Raw genomic sequence first — 12,836 nt, forward strand, 5'->3', positions numbered from 1 at the left:
ACTCTATTAAATAGGATTCACCTGAGCTTTCAGTCTGTTTTTGTTTCTTGTCTCCATTTTTCCAAATACCCTTCTCGGAGGGGGGACAGGTTGGGAGACAGTGGATGGTTGGTTCTGGAAACAAGACAGCCACAGGCAACTGCAAAAGTTCACTGGTGTAGAGACAAGAGATGGGGTCCACCCCGCTGAGCGTCTTTGTGCCTCCTGGGCCCCCACTTCTTTACCCAGAGAGACAGTGGCCCCCTCCCCGGAGAGCTGCTATGAGGAGTGAGCTCACCAGTGGGGAAGCTCTGGGACAGGACCTCTGGGGGATCACTGCTTCCAAGACCCCTGCCACGTGGGGCCTCCTCCCGGGTGGGGACGGCGGGGGCAGTGGGGGGAGACAGACAGGATGGTGGGGGCGGTGAGGGGAGGCAGAGAGGATGCCCCTGGGAGGAGGCCCCAGAGGCCTTCGGGAGGGTCGGGCTGTCCCCGCCCGCCTCAGCTCAGGGCTGTGCGTCTCTGCCCGCAGGGGAGGCATGATCCAGACGGCGGAGCAGTACCAGTTCCTGCACCGCACCCTGGCCTTGTTCGCAGCCCAGCTGCCGGAGGAGCCCAGCCCCTGACCCGGAGCCCTCCCTGCCCGGGGCCACTTCCCCAGGCCTGGGGAAAGGGGGCCTCGTGACCTGGGGAATCCCCAGGGGGCCTGTCTGGGGTCCCAGAAGCTGGCCAGTGAGGATGAGGCCAGACACCGGCTCTTGAGCACTGCCCACGCCCCTGCCCCCTGGAGAGGCCCCCAGTGGACACAGGGGCAACCCCCGTGTGAGAGCCTGGGTCTCCTCCTCAGACCACCAGGGCAGAGCAACCTGAGGGTGCCCACAAGCTGCTCCAGCTGCACCCCCTGCCTGGGGCTGGCAAGAGTGTGACCCCAAGATCATACCTACCCCGGTCCAGCCCGAGAACAGGCCGATGGCCGGAGTTGGGAGAAGCCTGGTGCTGCCTTAGCTACGTCCCCAGCATCCTGCCAGGGACTCTGCCTTCTCACCCGTCAGAGGCCGGACACCCCAAGGAGGGCAAGAACCAGACCAGCCCTGTGCCCACACCGGGGTCTGGGGAACAGGCTACAGAAGCGACCAGACCAAACAGTTGAAGTCTCTAGAAGAAGGAAAGTGTGGGAGCACCTCCCCGGGGTCCAGACTGCTGCCCCTGCCAGCCACCTGCCCCACCCTCTCTCCCGGGAGACCCTACGTCCTCAGCCTGCCTGCCAGCCTCAGAAGAGATGCGAGTGCCCGGGAAGAACACAAGAGCTGAGCAAGGAGCCGAGAGCACTGCCTGACTCCAGACAAGAGCCCCGCCACACCCTTCTCCCTGCAGAGCACGCCTGGACTGCACGCCTGTTTCCACCAGCATCCTGGATTAAAGCACCTGCGTGGGCCAGGGGCTCGGGCTGAACAGGGTCCGCCGCAGTTCACCCTGGAGAGCTAACTGCCCTCCGCGTCTCATCAGCTCGAGGCCCAGGGCCCCCCAGGCCTAGTCTCAGGGCTGACCACCCCCCAGGAGGGACCTCACTCCTCCTGAAGCTTCCCTGCCCTCGAGAGGCACTCCTGCTGCCCAGGAAGCTCAGACTCCCCAGGAGGAAAGCTGCCATGTGGCGGCGGGTCCCCCTCCGTGGGTGCTGCTGCCCCAACCCTGTCCAGACCCGAGGACAGGCCTTGTAGAATAACAGGTGGGGAAATAAAGGCTTCTTCTTGTCCTCAGGCCTCCGGGGCCCCTTCACATCAGTTAGGGTAAGAACCCACAGAGCAGAGACAGGCAGCCACTCTTAACCCCGGACCGTGCACTTTCACAGCCCTTGCAGGGACACAGAGAGCAGCGACTCTGGAGTGGGCTTGTTGGGGGGCCAGGGAGACAGAGGTGTTCCTTGGTAGCTAGAGAGGAGCTTACCAAGAGCAGGGACTAGAAAAGCCACGTAACCACTCAGGTCGTTCCGCAGGCGAGACCCCGCGATCGCACCATTCTGGCAACTGATCATGGGGTCATCTCGGGGGGGTTTGCAGGTATGGTTGCTATTTGAAAGTTTACGAACCTTTGATTAAAAGCCTGGACGCACGTGAACATACATGGAGGTCAAACACTAAGATGCGGCCAAGGCGGGGTGGCAGCTGGGGCCCCAGGGACAGCAGCACCTCGAAGGCCCCCACCCCCGCCGGTGGCTCTCCCGAGCGCAGCTGCGGCTTTTACCCAGCCCAGGCCAGCTTTTCCATCTGCCACGAGCCTGCCGCACGAGAAACCGCCTGGCAGGATCTTCTCTGCTTAGTATACGGTGGTCCTAGTAAAAGCCTCTCTGGGCCAGAGGCTTATAAGCAGGGGGTTCTGGTACATCGTGGTTGACAAAGCGCTCACTGGCGGCTGTTCCTCTCCGCGGGGTACCCTCTGAGAGATCGGGGCTCGGTACCCAAAGATGCTCAGAGGCCAGGACCCAGGGAACAAAAGATCTCAGAGACCTCCACCCTCGTCCACCCTGGAAATGCTCCCGCTGGACGGCGCCCTCGCCCACCTCCGACCCACTGCCTGCAAGGCCGGACGAGTGCCCGTCAGGACGCGGCAGCTCGCGAAGGGGAAAAGCAACCGGAGCTCCTTTCCCCAGGGCCCCCTCGCGCCCGCGGGCCCGGCGCGCCCCGCCCAACGCTCCGCGGCTCGGCCCGCCGGCCTGGCGCGGAGGAGCGCGCTCGCTCGGGGGCGAGCAGGGCCGCCGGCCGCGCGGGCGGAGCCGGAGGACGGCGCCGAGGAGGACGGCGGCCGGGCGGGGGGAGGACGCGCCGAGGCCACACCCATCGGCGCGCCGATCCCGGCAGCGAGTCGTCGGCCGCCGCGCGCTCCTGCCGAGCCTCCGCCCGCACCGAGCCCGGAGCCGGGCCGCACCGGGGAGGGCCGCTCCGGCCGCAGCGCGAGGGCACCAGGGGCGGCGGGGGGCCGGCACCAGGCGCGGCCGGCGCAGCGACCATGATCGCTTTGTTCAACAAGCTGCTGGACTGGTTCAAGGCCCTGTTCTGGAAGGAGGAGATGGAGCTCACGCTGGTCGGGCTGCAGTACTCCGGCAAGACCACCTTCGTCAACGTGATCGCGGTACGGCCGCCGGCCCCGAGCCCCCGCCGCGCCGGGCTGAGCGGGTCCCCGCCCGGCGTGGAGGCGCGGGGCCTAGCACGGCCCCGGGGCCCCGGCGGCGCACGCCCGGGCCGGGATGGCACCGAGGGCGCGGGGGGCGGGGGACAGGGGACGCGGCCCAGGCCCGGGACTGGCGGCTCCGAGGGTGTCACGAGGCCCGAGGGACCGCCGCCCGCGGAGACGGCCCGCCTTCCGCACCGCAAGCCGGGCGCATGACGGGGCGAAAGTGCAGGGCCTGCCGCGGGGAGGGTCGCGGGGTGGGATGCCCTGCGGCTTGGGCAGGGGGGCCCGGCGGCCCAAGCCCCACCCCGGGGGGTTAACCCCGCCTGGCCGGAAGGGGAAACCCTGGCGCTATTAATGGTGGTGGGGAGAGGGGTGCTCTGGGGGGAGCGGAAACCACCCGGGGCCCAGGGCTCCATCCCAGACGCCTCCTCTACGGGAACCTCTGCCCAGTTGGAGGTCCGGGGGGGATGGACGGCACCCCGAGGAGCTCGGAGGCCCCGCCTGGCCCGGAAGTTGCAGAGGAGGTGGGGACCCAGAGGATGGGGTGGAGGTGGGGGGGGCAGGTCCACTCTGAGGACAGAGGGGTGAGTCGCTCCGGGACCCGGGTGGGCGAGTGTGAGCCTTTCAGTCAAGGCGGTGGTGGGGAAGGAATTAAAATGTGTCTCAGAAAAGGGGAAGACAAGCTGAACCGCAGTGGAGGCCGCGGCCCGGCAGGCGTTTGTGAGCCGGCTGCGCTGGGCCCCTTGGGGCTGAGGGCGGCTTGGGCAGGGCTCGGCTTGTGCCCTGCCTGGGTTTTCTGAGAACCGTAGACCGGGCGTGCATGAGATGGGTCAGCGGAGAAGGGTGACCGCGGGCCTGGGTACCTCCCCTGCCGGTTCTGCGCACCCTCGAAGAGAAGGGTGGAGGGAGGCTGGGGTTAGATTCCCCACCATAGTGTGTTTGGGCACTGGCTCCCTTTCCTAAACGTGTTTGTGATGACCTCTGCCCGGGGGCTCCTGGCCGCTCACCCAGCAGGACAAGCTCGTGGGGCCCAGGCTGGGTTTGTTGGCAGGATGGTGTCTGGGCTCCTATCTGTCCAGGCTCTTGCCCTCCGAGGGAGACCCCTGGTTAGACCTGGCGTCGGCCTGGGCTCGGGCTCCAGGAGCAGGGGCCAGGTGCCTGGCTGGGAGATGACCGCGGTGAGGCCGGGAGGGGCCGGTTGCCGCTGCTCTCGTGGCTCAGCCTGGGCGTCACCTCTGGTACCCAGGGACGCGCTCCTCCTGGAGCGGCTACAAAGCCGTGTTCCCGGCAGGGATCCGCAGGCGCCCAGGCGCTCCTGTGTCCTGGTCGTGTCCAGAGAGCAGGAGGCTCCGGCAGGTCAGAACAGAATCCCAGAGTCACAGATTCCACCACCAGGGTCAGGAGTGTCTGAGGTGCACAGGGAGGCTGCTGCCCGCCCCCGGCCACACCTTCATCTTCACGGCATGAAGTGTGCCACCTTGCTCGCGCCCCCCCTCAAAGTGCAACCTCGATTCCCTGGAAAGAGGCTTCCCAGGAACACCCATCCTTGTGGGCCGCAGTGGGAGTGCCCACATCTGGGCGAGTCCAGAGTTCTCAGCTCCTCTGGGGCCATACCCGGCTATGATCTCAGTGGAGTGTCCTTCAGAAAGAAACAAGAGTCCGGACCCTGGGCTCTGCCCTTGTGCCCACCACTGACCTTCTGAATCCCGCTGGCCTCTTCATTTGGCCTTTGTCTCAGCTTTTCCCCATTTGATTTTTCTGCTCAGTCTGTGAGTCTGACTGTAGATAGAAATTGAGTTTATGTGTCAGCTGCTCAGCGGGCTAATGTGAGCTGGGCAGCGTCATTGAGAGACTTCCGGTGCTCCTGAGAACCCGAACCCCAGCTTCCCAAGCTCTGAAAAGGCTGTGCTGCCTGCAAGTAGGAGGTGTTTTGCCCAGGGGAAACTAGAGGACACATATTTTCAAATACTTTGAAGTGTGAATGACTGTCCAGTGGAAGAACTGATCTTGGGGTACCCAGGGGTAAACTTGGGAAGATGGATTTTGGACTCATAAAGAACTTCAGAGTGCTGTAGCTAACCCAGGAAGGATGAGCTAGAGGGGATTCAAGTCTCAGGGGGCGCTCCACTAGACACCTTCAGGGTTCCTGCTGACCTTCAAGGAGGAGCTTGTGAGATCTGAGGCCTTAGCCGGGAAATGAAGTTGCGACTGGTTCCAGCTTAGCTCTGATTCACTGCTGACCTGGAAATCCCGGGGCAGGGAGCCTGCCCCCCTGAGGGTCCTCCTAGCACCCCCCTCTGCCAGGCTGGGCTTTTCATTTCTACGAGAGCCTGTGGGTGTTCCGGTCGCCAGGGAGCAGTGATGGTCCCTCACGTATGGAAACCATTTCCACGCTCTTTGTGAGCCCTCTTGGCCACTTTCTAGGAAGCCAAACCCCTCTGCCCCATTTCACAGAGGGAAACTTCAAGGCCCAGAGAGGTCAGAAGTCTGTCCAAGCTCCTCCATGAAGAGTGGCAAATGAGAAGTGGGCTTTCATCCTCGGTCTCTCTGTTCTTAGCCGCTCGGGGTAGGGGTGCGCCCCCCATACCTTGCCAGGGTCTGCAGAGGTTAACCACACATGCATTGCCCTCCTCAGCCAAAAGCGAAGCCACCTCCTCAGGGCGCTCCCTTTCTCTTGAGTTTCCTCACTTTTAGAGGCTCTTGGACCCTTTTGATATCTGACAGAAACCAGAGACCCTTTCGCCAATGTGCGCGGACACACTGTGTGCTCTCTCAGGGTCTCTGAAGCCCCTCGATCCGCCTCATCCCTAGCATGCGTCTTGCGCGGCCCCTGCTCATGTCCGAGGGCCTTGATGACTCCTGAAGATGAAAAGGGAATCCGTCTGTCTCACTCAGCTGGGCCCCGGGGACTTGGTTCACGCTCGCAGGCTCTGAACAAGAAGACACCGTGTCCCCACTGTGGCCAGTGACCAGAGTCCCTGGCCTCATGGTGTGGCCGGAGGCAAATGACGCTTGCCACCACCGAGGGTGGCATCACAGAGGAGCAAGGCTGTCCCCTCAGGGTCAGGGTTAGGGAAGCCGCATCGCCTTCAGCCTGTGTCCTGGGGGGAGCAGAGGGTTATTTTCTGGAGACGGCCTTGGGCGGAGTTCCGTCCAAGTCTGACTGTAGGCCTTGTTAGAGGCCTGTGGCTAGTTTAGAACAATCTAGAGATCATGGAGACAGTCTAGAGGGGAGAAGTGAGAATTGTTAGAATCTGAAACTGGGTTGTGGGAAATGGAGTTAGTCCCTGAGGAGCTCTCCGCCTGGCGAGGTCCCAGGGAGGACCGCCCATCCTACAAATGGGTACAGCGCAAAGAAGCCCAGAAACGGCTTGCTGCGCGTTGCATGTGGGGTGTGGCTGACCTGCCCTCCCGGATTTGACATGAACGTTCACTGCCTGTGCAAGTGTGAACCTCGACTGTTCTCCCACCTGCTCCTCCAGAGGATAGACGGGGAGGGGGAGGCAGGAGAGGCTCCCCACTGCCTGGTCCCTGGCCGCAGGGGCCGCCCATCGGCGCCTGCCGTTTTTGCCCCTTTCCCAATTCTGACTCTCCCTTCCAGTCAGGACAGTTCAACGAGGACATGATCCCCACTGTGGGCTTCAACATGCGCAAGATCACCAAGGGGAACGTGACCATCAAGGTGCGCGCGGGCCAGGGGCCGTCAGTGGGCAGAAAGGAGCCTGGGTGCCCACGCCGCCGAGCCCGCGGCAGAGGGCAGCTGGGGGGCCTGGGACCCAGGGAGCCGGCGGCCGAGGAGCCCCGGGAGAGGGGGGCGCCCGGGGCTGGGGGGAAGCCCGCCGCTGACGCCCCGCCCTCTCTCCAGCTCTGGGACATCGGGGGACAGCCGCGCTTCCGCAGCATGTGGGAGCGCTACTGCCGCGGAGTGAGCGCCATCGTGTGAGTGCGCGGGCGCCCCGGCCGCGCGAGCCCCTGCCGCCGCTCTGGCTTGCCTTTGCTAAGACGGACCCTCTGGACGCCCACCGTCCAGCCTGAGACCGGAATCACCACCGCCTCGTGCGGAAGCCTCCGCGTGGACCTCCCCCGCCTCAGACTCACCTGTGTCCTGAATTTTATGTGATTTAGCGGTTCATTCCCTCACCTTTTTTTCCTTTTTCCTTTTTGGCACACCACACATCTTGCAGGATTTCCGTCTCCCTCACCCCGGCGCTAGACTGCCAGGGAGTTCCCTCCCTTGCTTTTAAAAAAATAGCAACAACCACAACATACAGATGTGCAGATGTGCCCAAACGACCGTTTAGCTTTCATTGTTTTTAAGTTGATTTTAAAATTTTTACACAATTTTAAAGGTAATACTCCATTTACAGTTACATCAAAATATTGGCTCTATCCCCTATGTTGTAAAGTATATCGTTGTGGCCTATCTTACACCCTGTAACCTGATTTTTTATTACTGTTATTATTTTTTAAGTTTTCTGGCCACGTGGTATGCGAGATCTTAGTTCCTGGACCAGGGATGGAACCGGTACCCCCTGCAGCGGAAGCTCCCAGTGCTAACCACCGGGACCACCAGGAAACTCCCCAGTGTGATTTCTTTAAAAGTGTTTTGAGCATAAAGTCTGTTAGCGCCTCCTTGGCAGCTTTCTCCCCCTTCGTCTCTTTCTTTGAAGGACTCGGGTCTCATCTCACAGGACCCGTGTTGCCGAGCTTGGCCGAGCGAGCAGCAGCCTCTCCCGGGTCTGTCCGGGGCGGGACGCGGGCAGGCCCCCCTTGGTCCGTGCAGGTTGTCCCATCGGAGCCCCTTCCTGAGCCCACCCAGGTGGCAGCTCCCACCCCCACCCCGGCCTGTGGGGTCAACTGCATCCTCACCTGCCGTCCCCCAGGTACATGGTGGACGCCGCTGACCAAGAGAAGATTGAGGCCTCCAAGAATGAGCTCCACAACCTACTGGACAAGCCCCAGCTGCAGGGCATCCCGGTCAGCCCCGCGTGGAGTGGGCGGGCGGGCCCGGCTCTGCGCGGGTGGGGCGGTGTGGAGGCCCCCGGGCCCACCCCCTCCAGGGCGGCCGGGCCGCGGCAGCCCTGGTCCGAGCCCTGTCCTCTCTTCGCGGCAGGTGCTCGTCCTGGGGAACAAGCGAGACCTCCCGGGAGCGCTGGATGAGAAGGAGCTGATCGAGAAAATGTGAGTGGGCCCCGCCCCTGCCCGCGGCGTGGAGCGAGGGGCTCGCGCGCTTCCGGCACCCGCCGCGCGGTGGCGCCCGCGGGCCCGCCCTTCGCGCGCCTCCCCGCCCCCTCCCCCCGCCCCCCAGTCCCAGGTCCCCTGCCGGCCCCAAGCCCCCAGTCCCCGCGGCGGCAGCTTCAGGAGGCTGCGTGGTCCCCGCAGGAGCCTGTCTGCCATCCAGGACCGAGAGATATGCTGCTACTCCATCTCCTGCAAAGAGAAGGACAACATCGGTGGGTGCGCGGGTCCGCGGGGCGGGGCGGGAGGGGAGGCCCCGGGCTCCCCGGGTGGGATCGGCGGCAAGAAGCCCCCGGCCTGCCCCCACTGGTGTGCGGTCTCGGGCGAGCTCCCCGGGTCTCTGTCGCCTGCGCGGCTCGGAGCAGGTCTGACGTTGGGACTGGGCTTGGGACGCCCTTGGGGTGACCCCAGCTGCAGCCCCCCGCCCCCCGTGTGCGCTCTCCCCAAGAGAAGCAGCCCCGAAGCCCTGTGACCCGCCCCCTTGTCTCCCAGATATCACCCTGCAGTGGCTTATCCAGCACTCAAAGTCTCGGAGAAGCTGAGACCGTGGCCGCGCCCTCGGACCAGGGGCCGCCTCCCGGCCTGAAGCCGAGCTCCCCCTTCCCCCTGCGGCCCCCCAAGCCCACCCTCCCTGCTCAGTGCGGGGAGGGTCCTCCGGGGGCCCCAGAGTCCCGCTCTGCTGAGGTTTGAACTCCTGATTTGACTGTAAAATGAATGGCTCCCGCCCGCCCCCTAACCTCCCCCTCCCCGCTCCGTTTTCCGCCCCCGCCCCTCTCCGCTCCCCTTTCCCACACTCTGTTACTGTCCTGTGTGTACAGTATATATATGTATATATATTTTAATTTTTTAATTTAAGCAAAGACTAAAATCAACCATTTGATGCTGCAGGGCCCAGCCAGGATCAGGGAGGGGGCGGTGGAGAGAGCAGGAGGGAGCCGGGGGTCGGCTAGGGCCGGGCCGCCCGGAAAGGCACCAGCCTGGCAGGGGCGGCCGTCCCGAGCCTCATCTATCCCTGCAGTGTTTGGATGTCACAGGCAGACGGGAGCCTCCAGGGACTCCCCTCTCGGCCCCAGCCGGGCGGAGGGCAGGGGCCGCGTCCAAGGTGCCCCCGCCGCCCGCCCTCCCCGCCGGGCCGGCCGGCTTCCAGCTCCTGCCCCTCAGGCCCCCTCCTCCACGGGCCACCTCACTTTCTGTTCTCATTTTGCAGAGTTGCACAAGGAGAGAACTCAGCATGGGGGGTTGGTTCTTTGGATTTTTGTTTTCTGTTGGTTTATTTAATTTAATGATTTGTAAAGTGATGTCCCTATTCCTTTTTTACACTTTTCTGCTCATATTTAACCTCTGTTTGGAAGATGATTCTTGTAACTGTACATTTTTTTGCCTCCTAACAAGAATAAACGACAATTTTGTGTTGGGGGGTTGCATGGTGTGGGTTCTTTGCCCCCGGTGGCCCAGCAGGCTCAGGACTCCAGCCCTCCACCCAGGCGCACCCAGCCAGCGGGAGGCACGCGCTGCCCCGGACACACAATGGCTCTTTACAGAGCGGCCCCCGCGTGCGGCCCGGCTCCTGCCTGCCGCCGCCTCCTCTGGTCCCCGGCTCTGAGCTGCCAGCGGCCCCGAGGGCGCCGGTGTCACCACCTGCCCGGCCGCGCCTCCGCGCGGGATGCCGCGCGCAGTGCCTCCAGGCTCCGCCTGCAGCCCGAGCTGGCGGAGCCAGTGAAGGGCCCTGGGGCGCGTGCGGAGCCCGCAGCCGACCCGCTCCGCCCGCTGGTGTCAGGGCTGCTGGTTTCCCAGGAGAGGCCGCACCCTCCCTCCTTCCACCAAGACCCGCCCCCCTCACCTCCAAAGCAGCTCAGAGCCTTGCGCCCCGCTTCTCGAAAATCCTTCCCGAATCCGGGGCCATCTTGACCCAGTTTTACCGTAATCCCCGCCCCACTGGGCTCCCCTCCGCCCAGAAATGGGACGGCCCTACACGCAGGCTTCATCCATCCTCTGCTGAGAGAAAGCAGCTTCCAGGGTCCTGCGAGGCGGGCCTCCCCTGGTGGCTCTGAGCTCGGTACGTCCTCCGTGCTCTCTCCTGGAGGCTCCTTCCGTTCATCAGAACGAAAGGGGGGCAGTGTCCCCACTGCCGCGGAATTTGATGGAATTTGGCAAATGGAGCCAGGTGACTTTGGGGTGCCTTCCCAAGTGGCTCAGTGGTAAAGAATCCGCCTGCAATGCAGGAGACTAGGTCTTCCTGGGTCGGGAAGATCCCCTGGAGGAGGAATTGGCCACCCATTCCAGTATTCTTGCCTGGAAAATTCCACGGACAGAGGAGCCTGGTGGGCTGCAATCCAAGCGAGTGCAAAGTCAGACACAACTGAGCATGCATGCGCGCTGACCAGCCCCTCGGGAATGGGCAAGGGGGTCCAGGGCTAGGCTGGTCCTCCTGGCTCCTCGGTGGCTGGCGATGCCGTGGCCTGGGGCGCTGGGGCAGGACCAGCACCCCACGGTCTGGAGAACAGGATGGGGGGACCCAGTGACCTGCCTTTCTGGCCTCCCGTGTCCTCCAAGAAGGGCAGGACTTGAGACAGGGTGAGCTGCTCACCAGCCAGCAGGCACCCACCTGCCCAGCGCACACAGCAGGCGCCTATAGCACAGACGGCAGATTCATGCGCCGCGGTGGGGGTGGGGCCCTCGGCCGCCCTGCAGAACTGCACCCCCAGGCGAGGACGGGAAGGAAGGTGCTGGATGCTGGGTCTCCTGCCCGGAGCTCTAGGAGTCCTGTGACTCCAGGCCTCTGTGAGGGGTTCATCCCGCTTCACTGGGGTCCAGGAACTGCGTCCACTCTGCCCAAGGGAGGCAATTCTCACTGCAGGTGTGGGGGAGGGTGGGGGGCTCAGTGAGTTGGCCCCTCCCAGCTGGCTGGTATCCCCTAAAGACCCAGCTCAAGTCCACTGTTCACCACTGCCAACCAGCCCAGGACCCCTAAGCAACAAATGCCGCTTTGTTCCCCCAGCTGGCCAGGCCGGAGGGACCGTGGCTCCTTCCCAAGGCCCGCTGGCCTGCTGGCTGACTAATCCTGCAAGCCACTCACGTTGGCTGCCTGGGGCAGCAGGGCGAGCTGGGCCTCGGGGCCGTCTCCTCGCACGGCTCTGAGCTGAGAGAGGCAAGGGTGCCCCTTGGCAGAGCCCCCAGACAGGATGTGGTGGGCCCCCCCCGCCCGGCTCGTCCCCATTTCACCGCCCCCCATATCCCATAGGAAGCTGCTGGTGCATCTGGGACTGGGGGGGGTGCGGAGAGGAAGTAGGGGAGGGCACCCAGCACCCGGCCTACCCTTGGCCCACCCCCAGCCTGCTCCCCCTCTGTCCTAAGCTACTGCAGACGAGGTTGGGGGCTTCAGTCACTGTGGGGGCTGCCTGCCTCTCACAGCACAAAGAGAGTGCGCCCGGCAGCGCCGTCACCTAGCAACGGGCTCCCTCTCCCTCCGCGTCACCCGTCCTGGGGGTGAGTGCCAGGGAGAGAGAACAAGGCCGCTAAGATCCCGGGGCGCGGGGGATGGAGGCTGAGGCCAAGGGCTGTGGGTGGGTGACCAGCGGAGAAGGGAGCCTCGGGCACGCTACCACCCTGCCCCTGCCCTGGGGACCCTCCTGGGCCCGCGGGTGATCGAGGCACAGCTGGCAGCGGGGACCCCCTCCAGGAGACCGAGAGCTGCATGTCAGATGGGAGGGCAGGCTCCTGGGGCCTCAGCCAAGGTGCCCCTCTGGCTGACCTTGTGCCAAACTCTCTGGGCCCAGACGAGGCTCAGGGGCCTCTGGAAGGCCCCCCATTGCGGGGGGAACCAGTGAGAGGAAAGAAGACTGGGGGGGGGGAGGGTGTGGGGTGGGGGCAGGCGGAGGGCAGGCGGCTGGGTCGTCTGTGGGCTGAACAGTCCGTTCTAAGAAGCCAGACAAGAGCTGTTCTCAGAGGCAGACCCTCGAACGGGGGGCTTTGTGCGGAGGGAGGAGCAGTGAGAGGGTGCTCCATGGGAGATAAGTTTCCAGCCTTCTTACTGGGGACGGCTGGGTTCAGGCCTGACCAAGGGCACAGGGCCCCAACCCCCAAGCCCTTCCTTTCACTCTGCCCTCAAAGTCATGGTGCCCCAGGCTGGACAGGACACCGGGGGGGCCGGCAGTGGCCAGGAGGGCAAAGCCCAGGTGCATCTGGGCACTGCCGGGAGGTGGCATAAGAAAGGCCCACGGGCACAGGGCTGGTCCTACCCAGTTTATTGTTTTCCAAGAAGGGCCTTCTACGGGGGAGCGCCTGAGCGGAGGGAGGGCGGGGGGGATGGGTCAACCGGGGGTACATCGGAGGAGGAGGCAGACGAAGACACGAGTCCTCTCGGGGGGGACGGCGCCCAAAGGAGGCATGCAGCGTGGGGCCGGCCGTGCCCAGGGAGGAGCCCAGTCCTGGGGGCATGGTGCAGAGAGGGG

The 12,836-nt window shown here is 64.2% G+C and overlaps 2 protein-coding genes across 2 annotated transcripts in view; both read left to right on the forward strand.

Moving 5' to 3' along the window:
* PTPN7 (protein tyrosine phosphatase non-receptor type 7) overlaps positions 1-1,312 on the forward strand; it is a 6,921-nt gene extending 5,609 nt beyond the window's left edge. The window contains exon 9 of the mRNA XM_068986280.1: positions 512-1,312. Within this exon, the coding sequence (XP_068842381.1) occupies positions 512-605 (94 nt within the window). The 3' untranslated portion in view covers positions 606-1,312. The remainder of the gene's footprint in view (positions 1-511) is intronic.
* A 1,649-nt stretch (positions 1,313-2,961) lies between these two features.
* On the forward strand, positions 2,962-9,747 carry ARL8A (ARF like GTPase 8A). Its single transcript, XM_068986015.1, has 7 exons — positions 2,962-3,105; positions 6,749-6,829; positions 7,013-7,086; positions 8,031-8,124; positions 8,261-8,328; positions 8,530-8,600; positions 8,878-9,747. The coding sequence occupies exons 1-7, from the start codon at positions 2,983-2,985 to the stop codon at positions 8,925-8,927; spliced, it is 561 nt and encodes a 186-aa protein (XP_068842116.1). The 5' UTR covers positions 2,962-2,982; the 3' UTR covers positions 8,928-9,747.
* The last annotated feature ends 3,089 nt before the right edge of the window (positions 9,748-12,836 follow it).

This window comes from Capricornis sumatraensis, chromosome 14 (genome assembly GCF_032405125.1).
Source record: "Capricornis sumatraensis isolate serow.1 chromosome 14, serow.2, whole genome shotgun sequence".
NCBI classification, from domain to species: domain Eukaryota; kingdom Metazoa; phylum Chordata; class Mammalia; order Artiodactyla; family Bovidae; genus Capricornis; species Capricornis sumatraensis.